Here is a 24,718-nt window from a genome sequence, read left to right as displayed (position 1 = left end):
GAGGGTTGCGATGGTGGGAAGGTTGGCGTTACCTAAGGGCACTGGAAAAGCTTATCTGAGGCTCCTGCCGGTGTGCCCGCACAAAGGCAACCTCCCCACCACCCTCACCGTCCCCTCCTGGTACACAGCAGCGATGCCGCAGCCCGGATGCCAGATGTATTTTGCTGCCCCTTGCCACCAGCTGCTCCCGGATATAGGCAACCTACATCTTCTGGAATTCCTTCCCCTGCACACGTATTCAAGGAGTTCTACATCACGGCGCCTGTGTGTGTGTGTGTGTGTAGAATACCAGCAACGCAGCCCACCTCTGAGTGTGGCAAGATCCACCAATCGAAGACCCAGGGGTTAAAACTAAGGCACTGTTCTTCAACCTTGGGTCCCCAGATGTTGTTGGATTACAATTCCCATCTACCCCAGCCAGCTTAGCCCAGTGGCCAAGGGTGATGGGAGTTGTAGTCCAACAACATCTGGGGACCCAAGGTTGAAGAACAGTGAACTAAGTGACAGTAGGTTGTGTCCCGCTAAGTTCTGCTCAGGGGATACCCATTGCAAATAATGAGCCTACATTAGTCATGCCCATTTATTTCTGTGGGTCTACTCTGAGTATCAGGGTGGTTCACGACAGATGCTCTTGGAGGTCGCTGATCCATAGGGTCGCCATAAGTCGTGGTCGACTTGAAGGCACATAACAACAACAACAACAACTCTGAATATGATAGCATTGGATACAACCCATTTATTTCACCAACATCTCCCATGTTAGCCCAACACACAATAGAGTGGGATCGGACCAGCTAGTCTTACCTGTTTTGTACAGTGGCCACCAGCAGGGCCTGAAAGCTGTTTGCCCCACAGCAACTAGTTCTTGGAGGCATAATTGCCTGTGAACCATGGAGGTTCCCAGTTAGCTGTTGTAGCTTAATAGGGCCATCAGCTGCCATCCTCTATGAACCTTTATTTTAGTTGTACCAAAAAAATAATAATTCAAGATAACATACATTAACAAACTCAGGTCTCCAATATTTACATTTGCTAGGAGCGTCAGTGGCGGGTTGAAACAGGTTGACCCAATAGCCAGTGTCCTTTAGCAACAAGCCTCTCCAAAACCTAGCATGAGATCCAGGTGGCCGCAGACCCTCTGCTGACATTTTAATGAAAGGTAATAAAAGGGAAAGCAGGAAGCTTTAAACATCTGTTTCGTCTTGGCCCTTTGCCAGCCTAACACAATGCATTAGTTATTGTAAGAGGATGATGCACCAAACGCGTTCATACCAGTTCTCAATCGAAAAGCTTGAAGCAGTCTTCTACCCCCCCCCCCAGCCAGAGTCATCCTTGTAGCAACCAGAAGGGAAAAAGAATACGAGGACTCTGCGAGCGAATCTGGGAGCCTGAGAGGAGAGACAGCAAGGCCAGTGGAGGTGATGTGGCACAGATTGGTTGGGGAACGTACAGATGTGATCAGAAACCAAGTCTCTGACATGAGCTACATAAAGGCAAAGCCACCACCTGTGCTTGTAGGTGCCCTGTTCCTCGCAGGCCCCCCAAAAGTTAGGAGACCTGGTAGGATTCATGAATTCAGCCTTGTTAAATCTGTGCGCATCACCACATCTTGTGGGACATTTTCCCATAAATTAGTTGGGCATCATGTGAAGACACAGACTGCCATACCACTCTGGTGCTTCTCCTATGTCTACCAATGATAGGATTTGCCCTATCAGCGTTTTCTATTGAAAGCTTAGTTTGCACCTTCTTCCCTCGCTGAGGAACAGCCTCAAAACAGCTCTGGTGTTGATCTGTATAGCAATTTAAACAAAAGAAAAGGAATCAAGTTATGAATGATGATGTCCACTGCTGTGACAAGAAAACACTCTTCTGGCCCATGTTGGGTGTGTGAACAGGTTGAGCCGGCCTGACCTTAGTAACTGTCAGGTTTGGCCCAAGGCATTTCAGCACTTGAAAAGGTACATCCTCTGCCCTCTGATGAACACAGAGCACAATTCTCTCCCCTCTTTCCGGGAAGTTCTCTTGTGCAAGTCCTGTTGAAGTTAACGGGGGTTGCACAAGAGCACGGAGTCTTCCAGAAGACGACTTCCAGAACTTGCACAAGAGAACTTTCTGAGTGGTGGTGGTGGGGAATGTGCTCCATGGGTTAGAAATGCCAGCTAAAACTTCACACTTTTGGCCAAGGGTCGTCGCGAATACACATCTGGGAATGTTGCTACTCTTGATTTCACAGAAGAACCTCTCTTTGTGTGTGTGTTTGTTTCTTATTTTGCTTGTTTAGCCTCAAGCCCAGGGCAGAAGACCAATCTGCATTTGAGACCTTCCAAGTAGGTTTTTCCAAGATTACTTTGCGTGTGGTGATGGGATGGTCATCTGTCATACTAACTCCTGCATGAGCTTGCTTGTGAAAATCTGCTGCTGTAGCTGGCTTTCAGAAAAACCAAACCTGACAGGGCAGCTTGAGCCTGTCACACCGCAGCGGGGTGCCTTGCAAGTGTGAGGTTGGGTGACGTGCCGAGGACAGCACACGGCACCTATGCTCCCAGACAAGGACTGCCCCTCCTTATTGATGCATTTTCCCGCTTTTGCTGACACAATTGATAAGTCAGGTCTTGACAGAAGCAGATTTTGTATTGGGAAAGAAGGCAGATGGTAACATTTGTAATATTACTCCAGCGCAGCCCTCACCAACCTGATGTCCTCCAGATCTTTTGGTCTACAGCTCCCACCAGCCCCCAGACAGGGCAGCCCTTTTAGACAACAACTCCCATCAGCCCCCAGCCAGTGCAGCCATTTTGGACGACAACTCCCATCAGCCCCCAGCTAGTGCAGCCATTTTGGACGACAACTCCCATCAGCCCCCAGCCAGTGCAGCCATTTTGGATGACAACTCCCATCAGCCCCCAGCCAGTGCAGCCATTTTGGACGACAACTCCCATCAGCCCCCAGCCAGCACAGCTGTATGATGTTGGGGCTAACAGGAGCGTGGCCATGCTGGCTGGGGCCGATGGGAGCTGTAGTCCAAAACATCTGGAGGGCACCAGGTTGACAAAGGCTGCTCTGCTGCCTGTGCTCAGCTGAGACCCAGCAGTTAAAGAATACAGGCAAGTAAGTTGATTTGCTTACCATGCATCAGATACGCAGCTGTACAGCCTCCTTCCTTCATTGCAGGAAGGAGGTATTCTTTGTGTGCCTATAGGGGAGTATTGCACTGAAACTGGACTTGCACACATTTGTGATAATGCATGGTGGGGAACCAGACCCATAGGTGAGGGCCTCTAATTTTTTTCTGACATCCCTAATTTTTAAAAGAATTAAATTGATTACAGGAAAAAAATAGTCTCCCGCAGAACTTTTAGGCCCGTGGAGAAGGTAGGGGCAGATGCCTCTGCCTCTATCATGCCAATTACCATCCAGTAAGCAAAGTTAAAGTCAAGGCTGCTTTGTGACTCATCTCCTGCCCCCCCCCAATCAAGCCCTAATTCCCTTTGCAGCCAGTGGGATTTTTTCCCCTCCTCCTGAAAACTAGACCTTCTGAAACCTTTTTAAAGCTGCCACTTTGCTCTTTCTCTCCAGTCGAGCACTTCAAAGCAGCTCATGGGTCTTTGGAAGCCTCCGTGAGGGCATCCTCACCACCGGCAGCTGCGGCGGCGGCTGCCGCTCTGTGCCCTTGCTCTGCACCCTGCGGTTTGCTCAGCAGAATCACTCGGAAATTGACGGAGGGGAGGGGCTGGCACTGCCAAATAGGCAGGAATGCCGCCAAGGCTGTTCCTAGGGGACCAACCTTAATCGGAGAGGGCTGCCATCATTGACACTTTCAAGATGCGTGGTGTGTGTGTGTGTGTTTGGGGGGTGAAGGGGTGGGGAGCATCCAGAGTCTACTAATTGTCTACAGTTAGCTTTGGCTCCTAGAAGGGAACAAACAGCAAACTCTTAGATTTGTGGTTCCCGTTCTGCTGTCTGTTCCTTATTTTCAGAGGCTTCCGGTACCAGTAGCTCCAAAGACAGTTTTGTAGCTGGTCTGCTTGCTAAACGGCAGCACTTGTAAGGCCGTTGACTGATTGTGTAGCCAACCCTACACCTGGACCCACATAGGAAGAGGGGGTTCCAGCTGCTTTTGTACTAGGGAGGAGTCATAGCTCAGTGGGTAGTGTGCTTGCTTTGCATGCAGAAGGTCCCAGGTTCTGTCCCCCGGCATCTCCAGGTAGGGCTGGGAAGAGACCCCAGTCTGAAACCCCAGAGAGCTGCTGCCAGTCAGTGTAGACAATACTGAGCTAGATGGATTCGGTACCAGGCAGCTTCCACATGGGCCACCAGTCAACAGAAAGCACGTCCTTAATGAATGCTTGCCCTGATCGCTCCCAGTTTTCCTTCTTGCTCCATCGCATCTTGCCCATCGCACATGCAAAGTCTGGCCAGATGGGCATTTTGTTGGGGGGTTTGTCTGTGTGTCCTTCAAATGTACTGTTAATGAGGTCCAGCTTGAGGCAACTTTGACCATCCAGAACTTCTGGCTAGCTAAGTGTAAGGAATTGTTGATGCAGTACATTGAACCCATTGGAGTCTGTGTTGGCTTTGGCTCAACTAGGACTGTCTTTACCCAAAAGCTAAAACAGGTTAGATTTTCACTTCCTGCTATTGCTGAATAGAGTTGCATCTCCCTGCAGCATTTGCCCCTCTGGTTTGTGGTTTTCTCTAGGTTGATCTGATGAAGCCACATGAGCTAAGGACCCAATCTTTAAAATTCCAGATCTGTCCTGAGGGAAAGAGTCTACGAAGCGAAAGCTCACTGTGGAAAGGAGATGCAAGTTTGTTGCCCTAGACCACATACATTCCATCTATTTAAAGCACATGCTTTCCCCCAAAGAATTCTGGGAACTGTAGTTTGTTCAGGGTGCTGGGAAGTGTAGCTCTGTGGGGGGTAAACTTCAGTTCCCAGGATTCTTTTGGGAGGAAGCAGTGTGCTTTAAATGTATGGGGTGTGTGCAACCTTAGCCTCCAAATGCACGGAGGATAGCTCTATCAGTGACTACTAGCCATGATGGCTATGCTCTGCCACAGCAGGGGAGAGTGCTCTTGTGCTTAGGTCCTGCTTGTGGGCTTCCTATAGGCACAGAGCCTGCTGGATCAAGCCAGTGGCCCATCTAATCCAACATCCTGTTCTCACAGCGGCCAACTAAATGCCTCTGGGAAGTCTGCAGTATTCTATGATTCTGTGGGAATGCTTGATTTGGATTCCTGCATTGAGTTGGGGGCTGGACTTGATGGCCTTATAGGCCCCTTCTAACTCTACTATTCTATGATTCTATGGGACCTGAGTGCACGAGCACTCTCCCGACCTACTGTTTCCAGCAACTGATATCCAGAAGCACGCTGCCTCCGACTATGGTGGGAGAGGACAGCCATTGTGGCTCGTAGCCGTTTGTAGCCTTATCCTCCATGTTATCAGTCTAATCCTCTTTTGAAGCCATCCAAGGTGGTGGCCATCACTGCTTCCTGCGGTAGCAAATCCTGTAGTTTAACTGTGTGCTGCATCGAGAAGTCCTTTCTTTTGTCTGTCTTGAATCTTCCAACATTCAGCTCCGTTGGATGTCCCCGAGTTCTAGAGTTACGACAGAGGGGGGGGGGAAACCCTTTCTCTGGCCACTTTCCCCATGCCATGCATAATTTTATACACTTCTGTTCCCTCTTACATTTTCTCTAAACTGAGAAGCCCTAAATGCTGCAACCTTTCCTCACAGAGGGCTGGCTCCATCAATAGACAGACAGCAAGATAGAATGATTAGGAGGAAATTTCATTTGTGCATGTTTCAAATTCGTTTCATTGGGGGTTGCAGACTGAGGGTGTTAAACCAAAGGTTCCTTGGAAGAGCTGGGCACTGAAAGAGAATTTAAACGGGATGTAGGAGGTAGTCCTGGGAGGGAATTTGTTTATTAAAAATCTCTCCTTTCCACATTTGAGACAGCAAGGAGCCCTCAAAATAATGCTCGGGGAATTTTAGGTATAAGGAGAAGCAACGTGATGAAGCTTTACTGTTTGGCTCCCCCCAACAATTCTGATTGATGCTTTATTTAGAGTACCTCTGAATCTGTAATTTGATGATACTGCAGAGATGTCCCAAGGAGGGGAGGGGAGGGGAGGGGAGACCTGTCTGCATCCACACCGAGAACTCAGTTTAGAATCTGTAGGTTGGATAGAGCCCTTTCTGTCATGAAGCCCTGATGGATGAGCGAGTGTTTTTTTTAATTATTTATTTCTTTATTAAATATATATCCCACCCTTCCTCTCAAGGGAGCCCAGGGTGGCAAGCACCCTGATAAACCCATTAAAACATCAAAAAAATTAATTGATAAACCAACTGAAACATCTAAAAACAATTCCAATGCAGAGGCATACTGGGATAAAGGTCTCTACTTAAAAGGCTTGTTGGAAGAGGCAACCAAAAGACAACAGAGATGGCACCTGTCTAATATTTCAGGGGAGGGAATTCCAAAGGGATGCCACAACATTAAAGGTCCGCTTCCTATGTTGTGCAGAATGGACCTCCTGATAAGATGGAATCTGCAGGAGGCCCTCACCTGAACGCAGTGATCTGCTGGGTATATAAGGGATAAGACAATCTTTCAAGTATCCTGGTCCCAAGCTTTGTATAGCGCTTTGTACACCAAAACCAGAACCTTGCACTTAGCCTGGTAGCTAATGGGCAGCCAGTGCAATTCTTTCAGCAGCGAGGTTAACATTCATTTTTGTCACCTCCGAGTTTCCTTCTCCACCTTGGAAGAAGTCTGCTAAGTTTTTCATGTTTAATTATGTGGTTAACATGCTAATCCCTTTTTATGAGCTCTGCGGGCACAGCACAGGCATCTCTCCTGGAAGCTGATTTCCTCCTCGTGTAGCATGCTGGCTTTGCTAATTCCAGCTGGCTAAACTTCAGGGGGGCTCGCTGCTGCTTTAGACTAGAATATGAGAGACCAGGGTTTTTTCTCTCTCGCCGTCGTCTTCTTGAGGATCTTCCATTCTCTCCCTGATTTCAAGGGTTTCTCTTAGGCCAGGCGGAAAAGCCATGCATTTTGCCTGTGAAGCAAAGGAAGGGGAGCAGACCAACAACGTTATATTTCCCGAAGAGAGTCTATCCTGGCATGAGCTGCGCTAGGCTTTCCAAGGATGTATTACCTACTAGAATGATACGGATTCATGAAAGCTAATTTTCTGCGAGGTTACTACGACAGTTGCCGCCTGCTCCAGCCCTTGTCTACTCAGAAGCAAGTCCCACTCACTTGTTCCAGATTGAATGTGCACAGGGCTACAGCCTTTCTGCGTCTAATGCTTATATTCTGTGTTCCTGTGGTGCAATGGACAAGGTGCAACAAATGCTATAATTTATTGCTACTCATTCATTACGTGATAGGGACGTTTCTTTTCTGAAATGTTTCATAAAGTTCCTTCAGCTTCTGAATCACGAGGCCGAGCTTTGCATTTGCTGTTTCTAAGCGCCGATAATGAAAACCTTCCTTTCTTTACTACCACTGGTGGATGGTGCCCATTTGGGAGTGGTGGGGCGGAAGGCAGGGAGCCCAACAAAAGGCAGAGCCGGAGCCAATGAGAGGCAGAGCCAACTCACTCTAGTTTAGTCCCCCCATCTGCCTCCTCCCCGCTGAGTTGTACAAGGGCGGCACTGAGACTAAGGAGGAGGAGGAAGCTGATGATCAGTGCCACTCCCTGGACAGGTTGTTAGTAAGAAGGCAGACTGGTGGAGGTGAAGGCAGAGCGAGGTTGGTGGGGCGGTGCCCCGTTTGCCCCTAATGGGTCAGCCTCCAAAGGAACACAGGAAGCTGCCTTATAGTGAGTTAGACCAACAGTCCCATCTGGTTCACCACTGTCTACACTCACTGGCAGTGCCTTTTCAGGGTTTCAGGCAGGGTTGTCCCCTAGACTTTTCTGGAGACGCCACTGGTTGAACCCGGGGCCTTCTGCATGCAAGGTGGATGCTCTACCACTGAGCTATGGTCCATCCCCAGTTGTTCAGCTAAGTGTTGACAGTTTCCATTTTCAGCACCCACTTAATTTCCCCATCCCTTTATTTTCAGTATTGACAATAACGTAAAAAAATCTACTTGGGTACTTCAGGTTATGGCTTATAGGCTACAGAGGTATTAATCACAGGAATATGTAGAATGAGATAACTCGATGTAAGTGCAGGAAACCAGTTAGGGTCCAGTCCCAGCTGTGCCACACCGAGTTCAGAGCTGGCTGTTCTGGTCTTCCTCTTTTTAAGAGAGGCGGTGGAGGCAGAGTGTTGAAAGAGCAGAAAGAAACAGAGGAAAGGGGGTATGCGTCTGTCACTCACCCAAGGTCAAATCCGTGCCCCACGGAGGAATTTGCAGCTTCACATGCATGCGGTGGTTGAGAGATCCCTGGGAAGTTGATAGGAGTGTTAAAAGGCAAGGACTTAGATGTCGGGGTGACCTTGTCTCTATAAAATACAGTCTCTGTGTAGTTTGTCAGCGACAGGTAAATGAGATGCCATTACCTTTTTTATGCTGCTTAAATCTAAGGCAAGGGTGGCAGCATAGATTTTTTTTTTTTTTTAAAAGGATGATTTAATGTTTGCATTTTGAAAAGGCCAAACTAAATGTTGTGTGCAAATTTGTGCAATCGCACCCTCTTTCTTTTTTGTTTTTATTTCATTTTGAGAAAAGCTCAGGAGGGGAATTTGGAGTAGTGTGTGTACACATGCTTAATACTTTCCCTCCCTGCTACTTCAAATCAACCCCTTCTAGGGATGTGGTAGAATTCCACCTAGTTCGGATTTGGTACCGAATTTTCCATTAATTCACCTATTCTATATCACATTTTCACGTAGCTATTTTCAAAAATAGGTTGGTTTTTTTAAAAAAGAAAATCTGTCTCTAAAATACTGATACTAAGAATGATAACTTAATTGATATTGCCTTTCATTTATCGATATCTCCTTTCAAAATACTGATGTTTCCTCTTTAAGTATCGATTTTTCCTTTAAAATTATACTTCTCTTAAAAATGTTGATATTAATATCAATACTTTCTGCAGGGCAGGAGGAACAGACTGGTAAATGCAGCTACTAGCGGACAAAGAATGAACTCAAATCAGTACCGGCCTGTTAAGTTGACTGAATGCTTTCGTAGCAGCACCGGCCAACGAATCTTGTGCCTGAACCCTTCCAGAGAGGCTTCTCTCTCTCCCTCTCTGTGTCTTTTAAAAAAGCCCATCAGTTTTTGGTTATGTCCTAAGGCTCCACGCCACCCCCATTTTCTTGCTCTGGTGTCAGAAGAAGCCGCGGCTGAGATTCTTGACTTGTGGAAGCGGAGGCTTCTGACTCGGAAGGGTCGGGATGGCTTCCTACTCGCCTGCTTGCCATCTCTCTACCACTCGCCCTTCATCTCCGGTTTTATTGGGAAAGGAGCCTAAATGGATTTGGTGGTCTCATTTCAATTCTGTGTAATTTTGCAAAGCCAGCGAAAGTTCGGTGCCTGCAATTATTGGGTTAGCTGCTGTGGAACAGCCAGGGCTGCCATGGAGTTATTGGTTGCTTAAAATCAAATAAGAGCCGCCGGCTTCCTGTGGGAATACAGAAGCCCCAGGCAAATGGAGCAGGGATATTCCCCTGTTGGTTTTCCCTTTTCCTCCAAATTCTGGCTGCTTGATTGCCTTCCTGTTCTTCTACTCCCTTGGCCCCGAAACCGTTCTTTTATTTTCTTTTATTTGCCCTGGTAGTACATTGTAGAGTCTATTCTCTCTCCTCTCTCCCTCCTTCTCCTTCCTCCCTCCTTCCCCTGGGGGAAGGAGACGGTCGCACAACGCACCGCCTTGTAAGATCAATGTTCTCTCTGTGACAAAAATGTAATTTGCTCTTAATCACTCGGATTTCGCTTGCGTAACTTTGCAGCCCGCGCTTGCACTCCTGTTTTCCCTCCCCGTTGCACCTGTGCTGGAGGGAATCGCGCACATCCAGGCACACCTGTAGCAAGCAGAGGAGGAGGAGCTTCTCAGGGCTGATCCCGCCGCTGCTGCTGTTGCTTTTTAGAGAAGGGGGTGCTTAGGGAGAGAGAACAGGGCTGGGGGTGGGAAAAAGATCGGTTGATCTGAACCCATCCTGTTTTGGATAAGAAACGGATGAAGGAGAACAGGGAAACCAGTGCCATATGCAGAGCTAGCCTCTCCCTGCAGATCTCAGCGTAGGGGGCACTGGCCGCCGAGGTGTGCCAAGCGTGGCTGCCGCTGATTAGCTTGATGCAGTGAAACTGGTCGTTTCCAGAATGACGGGTGAGGTGTTTTGCGCAGGATTGTCCTATGCCTTTAAAACAGGGGTGATGGTGGTGAACGTCTGGCCTAGTGGCCAAACACAGCCCTCCAAGCCTCTTTCTCCACATACTCTCTCTCCTGACAGACCAAGTGAGACTCCTTTGGGCTCATAGAATCGTAGTGTTGGAAGGGTTCTGTGAGGCCATCCAGTCCAACCCCCTGCTCAGTGCAGGAATCCAAATTAAAGCATCCCCGGCCGGTGGCTGTCTAGCTGCCTCTTGAATGCCTCCAGTGTTGGAGAGCCCACCACCTCCCTACATTATCCATCATCGTACCGCTCTAACAGTTAAGACGTTTTTCCTGATGTTCAGCCAAAATCTAGCTTCCTGCAACTTGAGCCCATTGTTCCGTGTCCTGCACTCTGGGACGATCGAGAAGAGCTCCCAGCCCTCCTCTGTGTGGCAACCTTTCAAGTACTTGAAGAGCGCTATCCTGTCTCCCCTCACTTTTCTCTTCTTCAGGCTAAACGTGCCTAGTTCTTCCAGTCTCTCCTTGTAGGGCTTTGTTTCCAGTCTCTGAATGCCTTTCCGCTGGGCTGGACATGTCAGCCTCTGTTCTGGCCACCGCACAAGCCTGCACATCCACTTTGGATGCCATCAATAAGTGGCAATCCCCAGAGCTGCTCTGAGCCATCCCTGCAAGCGTGGCGGCTGTCAGAAAAGCAACAGGCAAGCTGACGAGTGATGAAACACTAGGCAGGGTTGGAGCGGATTCACCGGAGCATTTTCCACCAGGGCCAGACGAGTGTGGGGCAGGGGAGGGGAACACGACGCTGCTTGGGATCCCTTTGCAAGAGGGAGAGAGGGAGAGATACTCCCTCCACCCAGCATTTCATCTCTTTCCCTGTCTCTCTGTTTTTTGGCCTTTTCGAGAGCACCGCGTTCCCTGCAGGATCAGAGATGGAAAGTGGCCCACCGCTCAGTCAAGAGCAAACTTAATTCCTCCAGCGGCTGTGGGTTTGCACTCGGCTGACTTTAATTGGATGTGAGGAAGCGGCTGGAGGATTGATGTGGGTCAGCCCCAGCGGCCCGGCAGAAACTCCCCCAATTTGTGAGATTGTGCCTGAGGCTGCTGGGAGTCCTCCCACGCCTTGGCTGGCGAGCGCAAACAAAAAATACAGCTTGGAGCAGCCCAGCCGGATCTCCTTGGACAAGATCATATCCTTCTAAACTCTCTAGAAATAAAAAATGGACTGCCTTCAAGTCGATCTCGACTTATGGCTACCCTATAAATATGGTTTTTTTCATGATAAGAGGTATTCAGAGAGGGTTGACCATTGCCCCCCTCTGAGGCTAGTCCTCCCCAGCCGGCCAGGGCCTGCTCAGCTTGCCACAGCCGCACAAGCCAGCCCCTTCCTTGTCCGCACTGCCAGCTGGGGGGCAACTGGGCTCCTTGGGACTATGCAGCTGGCCCACGGCTGCACAGATGGTAGGGCACATGTAACCCCTGAGCCACTCCCTGTGGGGGTGATCTCTGGCTGGCCCTTGACACCCAGGAGACACAAGCAGGGATTTGAACTCAGAGTCTGGACTCCCAGCCAGGCTGTCCTCCCTATTGTGCTATACCAGCTGTTCTCTAGAAATAAGACGCCTGCAACTTGTCCTCGAACACCCTTCCTGTACTCGAGACTGGCTGATGGAGACTTGAGGCTAGCCTCAGCCATAAGCAGGCCCCTTTTGATCCACACACCCGTCTTGGCCTTTTGGATTCGGAACGTCGGGAGCTGCCTTATAACGAGTCACCCCATTGGTCCATCTAGCTCAGTACTGTCTACACTGACTGGCAGTGCTCTCCAGGGTCCCATTAAGGGGCCCTCCGCATGCAAAGCAGTTGCTCTGCCACCGAGCTGTGGCCCCTCTGCAAAGGGGGAGAGCAGAGGAGAGTCAGCCCATTGGTCCACGTAGGTCAGTGATGTCTACTCTGACTGGCAGCAGCTCTCCAGGGCTTCTGGCAGAGGAGCTCCCCAGCCGTACCTGAAGACCTTGGGAGATTGATTGTGGGACCTTCTGCACGCAAAGCACATGCTCTCTCTCACTACAACCCCTTCACTTCGTTATCCCTGGACACAGCTTTCCAGTGGTGGGAATTTCCTTAAAACCCCCGGCACAGCCCCGTAATCCTCGTCCCTGACTATAATTAAAATGAAGTACAAGGAACTGAAATAAATACACGCCTGCCCTCCTTCCCCACATCTCCATTTCCATTGCCCCTTTCTCCTTCCCTCTCCTTGGGTTGAGTAATTGATTGTAAGTTCTAGGGGCAGGGACCTGTCCCCTTGATCCCGTTTTGCTAATCCTACAGGCAGATTTCCTCCTCCTCACCCCACAACATCCTCCACTTTGCTCTCCTCTTCCTCCTTGACAATTTTGGAGCGGTCTTGGATAGCTTAGGTGAGAGCCACAGTGCTCTTTCGGTCACTCCTTGGGTTGGGCAGCAGGACTGTTGTGTCCTTTTGGCCGGTTCTGAGGCTCGTTCTGTGGGGAGTCCTCACCCTGTCATTGGCACCCGAGTGGCGCCCACGCAAAGGTTGTTTGGGCTGCCCGCTGCCATTAAGAAAAGGTCCAGAAAAGGGCATCCAAAAGGATCATGGGGATGGAGCGACTCCCGTACAAGGAAAGGGTGGCAGCATTTGGGGCTTTTTCCTTTACAGAAAAGGCGAGCCAGAGGTGTCATGGCAGAAGTGTATAAAGTTATGCACGGCATGGAGCAAGTGGACAGGGAAAAGTTTTTCTCCCTTTCTCGTAACACTAGAATTCGAGGACATCCAATGAAGCTGGAGGTTGGAAGATTCAGGACAGACAGAAGAAAAGAGTTCTTCACGCAGCACATAGTTAAACTATGGCATTCACTTGCACAGGAGGCAGCGATGGCCACCAAGTTGGATGGCTTCAAAAGAGGACTAGACACATTCACGGAGGATAAGGGTGCCCATGGCTACTAGCCACGACGGCTGTGCTCTGCCTCCACGGTCGGAGGCAGCATGCTTTCAAATACCAGTTGCTGGGAATCACAAGTGGGGAGAGTTGCTGTTGCGCTCAGGTCCTGTTTGGGGGCTTCCCATTGAGGCCTCGGGTTGGCCACTGTGAGAACCGGATGCTGGACTAGATGGGCCCCCTTTGGCCTGACCCAGCAGGCTCTTCTGATGGCAGTCCTTCTCAGAGTGAAAGCTAGTATTGGGGTTTGTTGTGAGGTCTTTTTCCTTTCACCCATAATAATACTTGGCCCAACTATTGAAATCAGGCTATTATTTCAATTGAGGGTGGCCAACTGTGGCCCTCCAGACGTTGCTGGACTGCAAATGTTGCGTGGCCAGTGGTTAAAGACAATGGGAGTTGTGCTAGATCTACCTTACAGGGTTGTTTTAAAGGTTAGCGTAAAGACTAGGCAATGCGTGGGAAGCATTTGCAACACTGCGAAGCGCTATGTAAATACTTTGTTGTTTTCTTCAAACTCTGGAGCTTCCCATTAAGTCTCTTGCTTGCTGTTTTCCTTCCTTAAGCCTGGAACTGTTGGTGGATTCTGCGCTAGCAAATGAGTTTCCAGTACTCGTTTGGGGTTGCTGTGGTAACCTACGGTGGTAGGCAGGACATGTATACACCCTGATTCCACAGAAAGGTGGCAGAAAGGCTGCAGAATTCAGTTTCCTTAGAAAAATAGCTTTTTAAAAAAAAAAAAACCAAGTTTCTAGTCCTTGTGGGTGGAAAGATTTATTTATTTAATTTAATTTATATACCACCCTAAGCCCAAGGGCTCTCTGGGCGGTGTACATAAAATATATGCCCTAACACACATGGGCATTGCCTGCTGAAGTCTGCACAGTACGAGGAGTGGTGAAATAGTTTCCAGAGGTCACAAGTGGGGATTCAGAGGCCCTGTGCAATTTGTTCACCCCCCTCCCCACATTTAGCAGAGCGGGGACGCTTTGTGCAGAATAGCATTGTGAAAGCCGATTTCTTTGTCTGTCCATGCAAAATGGTAAAGGCTGCTGATTTAAATGATGCAAACCGAGAGAAAGCATGCAATTTTGCATCATTTATAGTGACCAAAGGCCTCTCTTGTTGCAGAGTTTGAGTTTCCCTTGCTGCGGATTTATTTATTTATTTACTTATTTCTCTATCGTTGGCCGAGCTAAGCCTCTCTTCCTCCATGTGTGAAAAGGCAGGATGCAGGACTTGCTCGGCTTTAAATACGCCAGTTCCTTCCTCCCGCCCCCCCCCCCCGGCCAAGCATCTGTGCTCACTTGCAGATGGCCGTGATTTTCTCCTTAATGCCGGAATCAACTTTGCAATCCCTCCAGCCAGTTAACGAGGAGAGGAGGGTGCCACCAAGGCTCTCTTCCTCCTCAGCATCAGGCTGGGGCCAGAAGTGGTTGGGATTGCCTGCGCTTGTCACCTGGGAAAGTGTGTGTTGTATGTAAAACGCAGAGAAGAGTAGAAACTCGCCAGCCATAGATGCAGCAACTGGATAGATTCCAGCAGAGGGCATTAAGCCTCTGCAGTAGTTTCTTCTTCATCGATCCAGGATTTTTCCTAACAGAAGTAGTGCGTGGGAAGCTGTCTAATTTGTACCAGGTCAGGCCATCGAGCCTGTCGTTCTTATTCTAGCAGTGGGTCTTCCCCATTGCCTGCTAACTGATCCTTTCAAACCAGAGATGCCAGTGGTTGAACGTGAGACCATCTGCACGCTCAGCACCGCAAGGCATTGATGTGCAAAAGACGTGCGAGGCAGGGAAGCCAGCAGCAAGTGTGAGTTACGGGGCTCGGATGTTTTCGGATGTTTCCCATAAGAGGGTTGCAAAACGCCCGACCCTTTGACAGGAGGTGCTCATTGCTTTGTCTCTGGGAAAGAAAGAAGTTCCCAATGCATGGAGCGCCTTTTGCTAATCTGGAAGGCCTGATTCGTCCCAGGATGCCTATTAGAGAGGCAGTAATCAAATACAGTAATTGTCAAGGTCTATGGTGATTTCTTTTCACATTCACCTTCCTGCGGTATGGCAAGAAAATTCTGTCTCTTTCCTTTTGAAGGGCTGGGGTATTTCCCCTCTGCCCTGAAGGGATCTAGAGAGTGTGTTTACATGAGAGAAGCCAAACCAGTTTAACTGTCACCAGCTTCTGCCGACATGTCTTGGAAGCGTAACTCTGTGAAGAGGAAAATGGGGAGGTCTTGAGAGAATTCTACAGCGCTCTTGCAAAACGGAGATTGCCAGAGTTGTCTTGGTAAAAGCTGTGACAAGTTTGAATGTGGATGCTCCACACCAAGAGAGCTCCCGCATATTTAACGTGTGGAAATGTACAACCACAAGACGTTTGGAGTTAATAAAAAGCCAGTTAAACTATTGGTTTAAATGGCTCATTGTTCTGGTTATGAATTGTTATTAATATTATTTATTGTTATTTATTATCACTGATTGTTATTATTATTTTAGTAAAATATTTCTAGACTGCTTATCTCACATCTGGATACAAGAGCACTATACACAAAGTATGAATAAAGATAGTCACAAAAATACAACAAATAATGGGTGCCAGTCGCACTCCTGTGAGGAGGGCATTCCAAACTCAGGGGGCCACCACAGGGAAGGCTCTCTTGCTTGTTGGTGGATAACAAGCCTCACTCAGGATATGGGGAAGTTGATCTAGGAAGAGGTGCGGGATAATGTGACTCCACATGACTGTACAGGCAGCATAGCCAAGTCAGGCTGGTGAGGGGCCCTTCTGAGTCTCTGGGGCCTTTAGCCAGTGCCTGATGTTGCCAATCGCAGGTGCTGGGACTGGTAAAAATAATGATTGTCAGAAACTGAGCACATGGTGGGTGACCGCTAAGGGGGGGGGGCTGTAGCTCTGTGGCAGAGCAGCCTCTTTGCATGCAAAAGATCCCTTGTTCAAACCCCAGTCAGAAAGGTTCTGGTAGCAAGTGATGGGGAAAATATTTGGAGAGCTGCTATTGATCAGAGTAGCCAGTATTGGGCCAAGTAGTCTTGCACTGGCCTCGACTGAGCAGGAACAATCCATCCCTGGCACAACAAGGTTTTCTCACTTCTGTTGTGGCCTTTGTGGCTGGCTGGCGGGTGCTCTTTTGAGCCCTCAGGTCTGTCTGCAAGGTTCCTGGAGCAGGGCTATAGAAGAGGTAGCTGAGAGCCGGCCCGCCATCGTGGAGTTCCCTTCCACAGACATGCACTCGAGGGTCAGCTGCAATGCCTTCTGTGCATGCTGGGAATGTTTCTCATCTGCTGGAGTTAACCAGGCATGGCACCATTTCAGGAAGCTGCATTTTTAAGTCAGTGTTTTTTTTAAAAAAAACAAACCGAAAGGCTTTTTGTGGAGTTTTAAGCATTGCGACTTGCCCCTGGGGCTTTGGGGTGGCAGAGAAATATCTCCTCCACCACATGATTAATAATGGGGCAGTAGAAAAGTCAGCATGCTGCTTCCAGGTGGCCCACCTTTTCGCAGGGGCAAATCTGTCCCAAACAAACAGTCCTGAGCGAATCCTTCCTGTTGAGCTGCCAGGCCCATTTTTCTCAGTGTTTCCAACTGGCAGCTGCTCTTTTTAAACAAATAACACTTTGAGCAAAAGGTGTGCAAAATGCATGTTACTCTGTGATGGTTCAGCTCTTGGTTGTGGTGCCCAAATCCTTCCAGCCCCTTACGGTGTTTGATTTGCCTGCTAATGCAGTTCTGTTTAATACATTCAGAACCAGGAGGACTGGAACCTTTATTTTTAGGGAAAGGCCTGTTGCTCAGTGGCAAGAGCATCTGCTTATGCATGCGGAAGGTCCCAGCTCCAATCTCCCGCCACTCCAGATAGGAATGGGAATGTGGAGAGTTGCTGCCAATCAGTGTAGACAATATTGAGCTAGATGGACCAATGGTCTGACATGATATAAGGCGGTTTCTGATACTCCTAATGAAATCAGCCATTCATAGAGAACCATGAGGACTGGAATCTTACTGACTTAAAGAAAGGCCTGTAGGCTCAGTGGCAGAGCATCTGCTTTGCATACAGAAGGTCCCAGGATCTGTCCCAGGCAGATAGGGATCGGGTTAGTAGGCGATGGGCATGCCCCCAGCCTGAGAGTCTGGAGAGCCATTGCCAGTCAGAGTAGTTAATACTGGGCTAAATGGACAGGTTGTTTGTCTGTCCTGGTATATAGAAACATAGGCAGCTTCCTTCCGCCACATCGCACCATTGGTCCAACTAGCTCAGTATTGTCTACACCGACTGGCAGCAGCTCTCCGGGGTTTCAGGCAGGGGACATTCCCGGCCTCACCTGGAGATGCCGCCAGGGATTGAACCTGCAAAGTGGGTGCTCTCCCCACTGAGCTACGGCCCTTCCTAAAGATACGAGGCAGATTCCAGAGTTCCTAAGAAGGGCTTCTGTAATTTGGCATTTTGGACGTTCTTGTGGAATCCCTCTGGCCTCTGTTGAAACATCTCTTGCCATCCCCCTCTGCGTTCATCATGCCTGGTTCAGTGCTCCGTCTCCCCCTTGCCCTGCCCTGCCTGCCCCTGTATGGGTAACTCGTCTTCCTCTGGAAAGAGGAGCCGGACACATGAGGGAAACGCATTGGGGCAGGACGCACTTGGGAAGGCCAGAGCCTTCATGAATAGCACTGGAGGCGGCTCTGCTGCAGTCTTGGCACCGCCCCTGCCTTCCTTGTGATTGCAGAAGCACAGGGGAGGTCGATTGCCAGCCTGATGGGGAAGTGAGTGGCAAAGTCCCCCGGGTGTTTCTCAAACTTTCTCCGCTTCAGTGTGGGGAGCGGGCTTCTAGGCTTACTCTACCCCCCTTTTTTTTTAACAGGACCATCTCCCTCCTCAAGGCTATACTGGTCATCTCTGTGGATGAGGGCATGGAGATTTTTTTCACATGGGATCCCACACCAGCCTGTGGGTGGGGGTAAATCAGCATTTTAACAAAAGAGCAGTGCCTTCTCCCCCCCCCTCCCCTCCCCCAGTTCTTTCTTGGGTCTCAGACAGAGAAACAGAACAGTCGCCTCTTGCTTTTGCTGTTGTCAGGGCACTCTCTGGTCCCTGTCAGGCCCTTCATCGCCTTTTATAAGTTGAGAGGGAGTTTGTATCTGTTTTCTGCCTCTCTCACAGTGCTAGACCTCGGGGCCACCCAATTGAAGCTGAATGTTGGAAGATTCAAGTCAAACACATGCCTTCTCTACCCAGCGCACAATTAAACTGGAATGCACTCCCCCCAAGAGGCGGTGAGGGCCAGCAACTTGGATGGCTTTAAGAGAGGATTGGACAAAATCACAAAGGGTAAGGCTGTCGGTGGCTACCAGCCATGATGGCCATGCTCTGCCTCTGAAGACCACCAGCTGCTGGGAGTCGCAGGTGGAGGGAGCGCTGTTGCGCTCAGGTCCTGCTTGCCGGCTTCCCATTGTGGCATCTGGTTGGCCTCTGTGAGAACAGGATGCCGGAATAGGTGGGCCGCTGGCCTGATCCAGCAGTTGGGCTTGCCTTGTGCTCTGACGTGTGTTTTGTCTTTCTCTTCACCCCTCTCTTTGCAGCTCACCTTGCAGAGCACAAAAGCCCGCGTGGCGTTCTTCGAGGAGCTCTAGCAAGCGAGCCGGTCCCCGTTGCTCCTGAGCCAGCCCGGCTGCCCGGCACAGACCCTCTCCGTTCAAGACCTCGACCATAGCCGACCTTGAATCTCTTCTTCCCAGCTGTCCGAACTGTGACTCTCTTCGCACGCGCATGTGGTGAATCCCAGCGTCTGGCGTCTTGGAAGAGTTTGGCTTGATGCTCTCTAGCTTCATACTTTGTCGTTTTAAATGCTCTTCGTAGAACACAGAACTGTGCTATACGATTTAGCTGCTTCTCTTTTTTTTTATTTGTATTGATTGTGACCTGTATTATATGCTCCCAAGACAGTGGGCATCTGCATGATACCTTTTTTTTCCTCCTTGCCTCTTCGTAGGGGCACAGTGAACAGTACTTCCTTCCGTAGGCCAAGAGAGGCCTTTCCGAAGCTCCGACTGATGGATTTTAACGTCTGCGCTGTGCTTTCTGGTAACCGCTTTTCTCTTCTCAACAAATGGAAGAGGATCCTCACTGAACCTTGTCAGGATGTTAAAGTTCTTCCCCTCCTTCTGAATTGAGCTGGCAGAGGGTGACAGGTGGGCTTTGAAGGAGCCCCTGCCTTAGGAAGGTGGGAAGGTGCCCTACACTGAGTCAGACTGTTGGTCTATCTAGCTCAGTATTGTCTACACTGACTGGCAGCAGCTCTGCAGGATTTCAGTCTGGAGCCTCTCCCAGCCCTAACTGGAGATGCCAGCGGGGATTGAACCTGGGACCTTCTGCGTGCAAAGCGGATGCTCTTCCACTGAGCACACACTGCTAAGCGCAGAAGCTCTCATCACTGAGCTACAATCAGGACCATAGAAAGCTGTCTCATACTGAGTCAAACCACGGGTCCATCTAACTCAGTACCGTCTACGCTGACTGGCAGCAGTTCTCCAGAATGTCAGGAAGGGAGTCTCTCTCAGCCCTACCCGGAGATTGGACCTGCCACCTTCTGCAAGCAAAACAGATGCTCTACCAACCGGGCTACGGCCCGTCCCCTGTGCCAACTTGATCTGTGTTGCATACAGAGAAGGTCAAATTCTGTACAAGGAAGGTTGGTGCTCAGTATTTAAAAAGCCCTCTTTTTTTGTTTGTTTACACTTTGCTTTTAGGCGTAGCTTTTAATTGTGGGATTTTTACAACCAAAAAAAGGCTTCTTGTAAGAACTGGGGTAATGTCAGGCAAGGGGGAGAAGTGTGCGGGATTTGGGCCCCACAACTAAGATGCAGTGGAAGGTACGGAATCTTCATGCATGCGGCAGAAACCCCCCACCATCTCACATCTGGGAGACCTGTCCCCAATGCACAGCAATCCCCTATGAAGTTTTGAATATTTAACTGACACGGCAGGCATGTCTGTCAGAGGTTGGACCTCCTATGTGGGCAGAAAGCCTTTATGCTGGCACTTGAGAGCCCCCCAACACAAGGTGGGGTGCCTCAAGTGTCCCCAAAGCAGTTAAGATCTAAGCCAGTTTGGTGGCTCTTTGAAGAGCATACCTGGACAAAAAAAGGTTCGAGATTTTTCGGGTTATACTCTTTTATTGTTTAACAAAAATAGATACTCTTTTATTAGTGACAGGATTTATAAAAATAATAAGAATCTGTTGAAAAGCCCATAGTCAGCTATTATTTTTTTAAAAAATCCATACCCTCTTCATCAACCCTACCCAGGCAGGCAGGCACAGGCAGGCAGTAAAACATGTAACTAAAAAATTCCTTTTTTTTTTTTCTTTTTTAAAAATTAAACAGAGCACAACACTGCAGTGGCTTCAGGCTGCCTGAAAAATATGGAGCTGTGCAGGAGAAAACAGTATTAATTATTATGGGATGCCTGTCAGGGAGCAAAACGTATACACTACACACACATGCATTCACTCCCCCTTTTCCCTCTCGGCTTCAATTATTTTGTGGTCATTTAAACAAAACTCTTGTTTGTGCATTGTGACATCTCCGGGAGGCATGTCTCTCTCTGCAAAGTCTCAGATAATTTTCTCGCTTCCAGGCCTCTGTGCCACCACTGGTCCCTCTGAATGTCTTTCTATGCACTTAGCAACGGGTGTAATGACTGAAGGAGTTTGGCATTTTTACCAGTGGAGTTTCTATCACTTTCAAAGTGGCACTGTTGCCGGAAAATGCCAGCAGCTACGGTCTTCCACTTCCAAAACGCCCAGACCTCTGGGTTCTCCTAGTGTGATCTTCCATAGTTTTCTCCTCGAAACTGTGGATCCATAAAAAGTTGGAGAACAGGATGAATGGAGGGAGAGGGAAGCTGCAATTATACTGGGATCACCGCTTGCAGCCCGGTTCTTAGTGAGACAAGCTGAGTCAGTCTGAATCTCAACCCAGATTAAAGGTACATCAGGCAGAGTCCTATCCAAATACTTGCCAGGTCCCCAAAGCTTCTGTCCTGAACCTCTAATGACTTAAAATTAGACATACAGAGCTGGATTTTCAGGACAGTTGGCAAGAGAGGCTCTTGCTTTCTGAGCTGAGTGAGGGAAATAAAACACTGTGTTTAAGATTAAATAATTTGTGGAAGATATGGCTATCGATGGCTACTAACCGTAATGGCTATATTCTACCTCTGCTGTCACAGGCAGCATGTCTCTGAATGCAAGTTGCTGGGAACTGCAAATAGCGAGAGTTGCTCTTGCACTCAGGTCCTGCTTGCGGGCTTCCCACAGGCATCTAGTTGGCCACTGTGAGAACAGGGTGCTGGACTAGGTGGGCCACTGGCCTGGTCCAGCTGAAGGACTCTTCTTACATTCTTATGATAGCGCTTCTTCTCTCTCTCTCTCTCTCCCTCTCTGTCTCCCTCCTCCATTAATGGCAAACCACATTTCGGCTGAGATTGTCAAAGCCATTCTTAAGTGCCCTTTTAACTTTTAGAATAAATGAAAACTTTTTAACGGATGGCTATAAGACGCTGGCATTTCCATCCCCCTGCCAATTCACGCTGGCATCCTACATGTGCTGAGGCCTAAATCTTTGCACACTTTTAATCTGCACTTATCGGCGGCCTCGGGAGAGCCACAACACGTGCAGTAAAACAGATTTTAGTTGCCTGAGACGGCTGCCTTGGGTACTAGTACAGTGGCATTTGGCCGTTAGTAACTAGGCCATATCCAATGTGCTCTCTCCCTCCTGCTGCCGCCAATCCATTCCCCCCCTCTTTAAATAATCAAAACCAGGCCCCAGATTTAAAGATACAGCATGTTCCTGCTCTGCATTGCCAACACTTCATTTTAAGCCGGGTCTTCTCTGCATCATACATTTGCAAGCAGTTGAAGCTGATGTCTCCATGTCAGTGGGGCAGTGAAATCCGCCCTGGGTTTTAGTCTGAACTCTGACATCTCCTTGAAAGTTCAGACTAAATTCCAGAGCAGATTCTACTCCCTCACTGACACGAAGCCACCAGCTGCCATTGTCTGCAAGCACTTTTCAGAAGTTGGCGGGGGGGGGGAAGAGAGAGTGAGGCCCTACAACCGTGCACTGGTTGTGTTGCCTTACCATGCGTGAGTTGAAGTTGTATTTTCTGCACCACCTACACCAGGGGCCGCCAACCTTTTGAAGCCCATGGGTACATTCGGTTTTTGAGCGAGTGCCATGAGCATCATTCCGTTTGGTCAGTTCTCTCTTCCGCCTCCTCTGGATCTGCCCCCTCTGAGAGAAACAGAAGTGCACATGCACGTCCACGTTTGGCTTTTCCAAGGGATCTCAGTAAAAAAAAGTCCAGTCCAGCAGAGTTAATCTGAGTCCTGAGCGTCCTTTTTCCAACTTCCTCTTTCACCTCTATAGGCAGTTTCAAGGGAGAAAAAGGTAATCGCCCTCCCTCACCCCCTCATGACAAAAGGGGCGGGGGCTCAGAGGCTTTGTGGGCATCAGGAGAGACCTCAAGGGTACCCTTGTGCCCACGGGCACGAGGCTGCTGACCCCAGACCTACCCACTCTGGCTGTCAGAGTGTGCCTTCTAGGTGTGGGCCTGATTGCCACTGAGGGAAGCTTTATGTTTTCTGCCCACATTTTGAAGGGGTGGCTGCCTGTGTCTTTAAACACAAGAAATGGACAAGTGGCAAGGTGCTATGACTGGCCCCGGCTAGCATGTGGTCATTGGCTGTTTCCCTTTCAACGTGATGGGGCTGGTACACAATAAGTATAGTTGAAAGAATGAGATGCACATCACGTGTGTGTGTGTGTGTGGTGCAGTAGAGTCGTAGCTCCCTGTGCCACACTTTGGGTTTTGCCTCTAGGCCAGGAATGGGGAACTGGCAACCCTCCAGAGGTCATTGGACTACAACTCCCACCATCCCTGACCGTTGGCCATGCTGGCTGGGGCTGGTGGGAGCTGGGAGTCCCTGAACATCACCTAGAGGGCTGCAGATTCCCCATCCTTGCTCCAGGCTATTGATGCAGGGAGCAGACAGCAGGCTTGACTTTCTCTCCCAGGCCCTTCTGGTCCTCCCCATGACCATCGCCTGTCCTTGCCTCATCACTAGTAGGGCAGTGGCAAGTTCAGATGTGCAAAGTCTCTTTGGGTTAGTCACAGCTGCCCCTTCCCATGTTTTGCTGCTGAGTTGAGAATGAGATCCTTCTTAATGCCTTCTCCCACAACTGGCATCCCTAGGAGCCAGTAAGCATGAAAGGGAAGTGTGTTAGCTACCGAGAAGGATCTTCTCACCTCCTTTCACTCTGATTGGCTACAATCCACAGGAAAAGACCAGGAAGCATGTTAGAAGACTCTTCTCACTGGCTAACACACTCCTCTTTCATGCTGATTGCCTCACAGGATGCTGGAGACACAGGGGCCCTGCTGGGATCCTGCTCCCAAAAACATAGGGCTCTAAGACCCCCTGAGACCCTGGGCGACTACACCCCTGCCCATCACATAACAATTTGTGGCTCCTCTTGAAGGCCTCCAGTGTTGGAGAGCCCACCACCTCCCTAGGTAATTGGTTCAATAGTCATACTGCTCTAACAGTTAAGACGTTTTCCCGATGTTCAGCCGAAATCTGGCTTCCTGCCACTTGAGCCCATTATTCCGTGTTCTGCACTCTGGGACGATCGAGATCCTGACCCTTCTCTGTATGGCCTGGCCATGGGCCCAGATGGCTGCTTGGTGGATGGGAGTTGGGAGCTCAACATCTGGAGGGCCAAAGGTTCCCCACCTCTGAGTTGGGGCAGGGAGGTCCAGTCTTCGGACACTCTTCTCTTAAAGCACTGCTGGTAGATCCCAGGCGTGAATCTGGCCTAGATGTTTGACCCAGAGTTTGGTGCAATGGCCCCTTTCTCCCTCTCCTGACTTGTTTTAGCAGATAGGGTGTGTGTGTGTCTCTCAATACTTTTTTATTTTTTACAAATAAAACCTTTGTACTGAACCTTTTTGAAAAAGTATGTCTGAAGTTCAGATATCTGAAGTATCCTCTCTCCTCCTGCCCAACTGTGTCGTTTCCTTAAGCAGGGTCTTTGTATGGATAGACCCTATTTTCTATTGTCCATGGATTGTTATATACTCTGCAGAACTGATTGTTTCTCATTTTTAGTTTTAATAAAAAAATTCCAAGCACTTGCAGAGATCAGCCGTGGGTGGTTGTTACTGCCGTCTCGTCGTTTCTTCCAAAACACAGGTGGGCGGGCTTCACGTTTGTGGGATCGGCTTTCATGTTTCCTGGAGCCCCCAAGTCCACTGGCTGGAGGCGAGTGCAAAACGGCAGCTTAGAAAGGCAGTACTTAGAAATGAAGGGAGAACCTCTGCCTGCAGGGATTTATTTTCAGTACCATTGCTGAGCTCATAGTCCTTCCC

At 49.2% G+C, this 24,718-nt stretch overlaps 1 protein-coding gene across 6 annotated transcripts in view; it reads left to right on the top strand.

The window, feature by feature from the left end:
- The window catches only part of NF2 (NF2, moesin-ezrin-radixin like (MERLIN) tumor suppressor), an 80,037-nt gene extending 55,563 nt beyond the window's left edge, over positions 1–24,474 (top strand). For 2 of the 6 annotated variants that reach the window (XM_061602441.1, XM_061602440.1), the window contains exon 17: positions 18,865–24,474. In XM_061602441.1, the coding sequence (XP_061458425.1) occupies positions 18,865–18,915 (51 nt within the window). In that variant the 3' untranslated portion in view covers positions 18,916–24,474. Of the gene's footprint in view, positions 1–2,284; positions 2,331–7,039; positions 7,456–18,864 lie in introns of those variants that run through there. The other 4 variants (XM_061602442.1, XM_061602444.1, XM_061602443.1 and 1 more) reach the window with 4 other exon arrangements.
- The last annotated feature ends 244 nt before the right edge of the window (positions 24,475–24,718 follow it).

The sequence above is a fragment of the Rhineura floridana genome, chromosome 19 (genome assembly GCF_030035675.1).
Source record: "Rhineura floridana isolate rRhiFlo1 chromosome 19, rRhiFlo1.hap2, whole genome shotgun sequence".
Classification (NCBI taxonomy): Eukaryota; Metazoa; Chordata; class Lepidosauria; order Squamata; family Rhineuridae; genus Rhineura; species Rhineura floridana.
The sequence above is the reverse complement of the archived record's forward strand: the minus strand, read 5'-3'. Positions and strand labels throughout refer to the sequence as shown.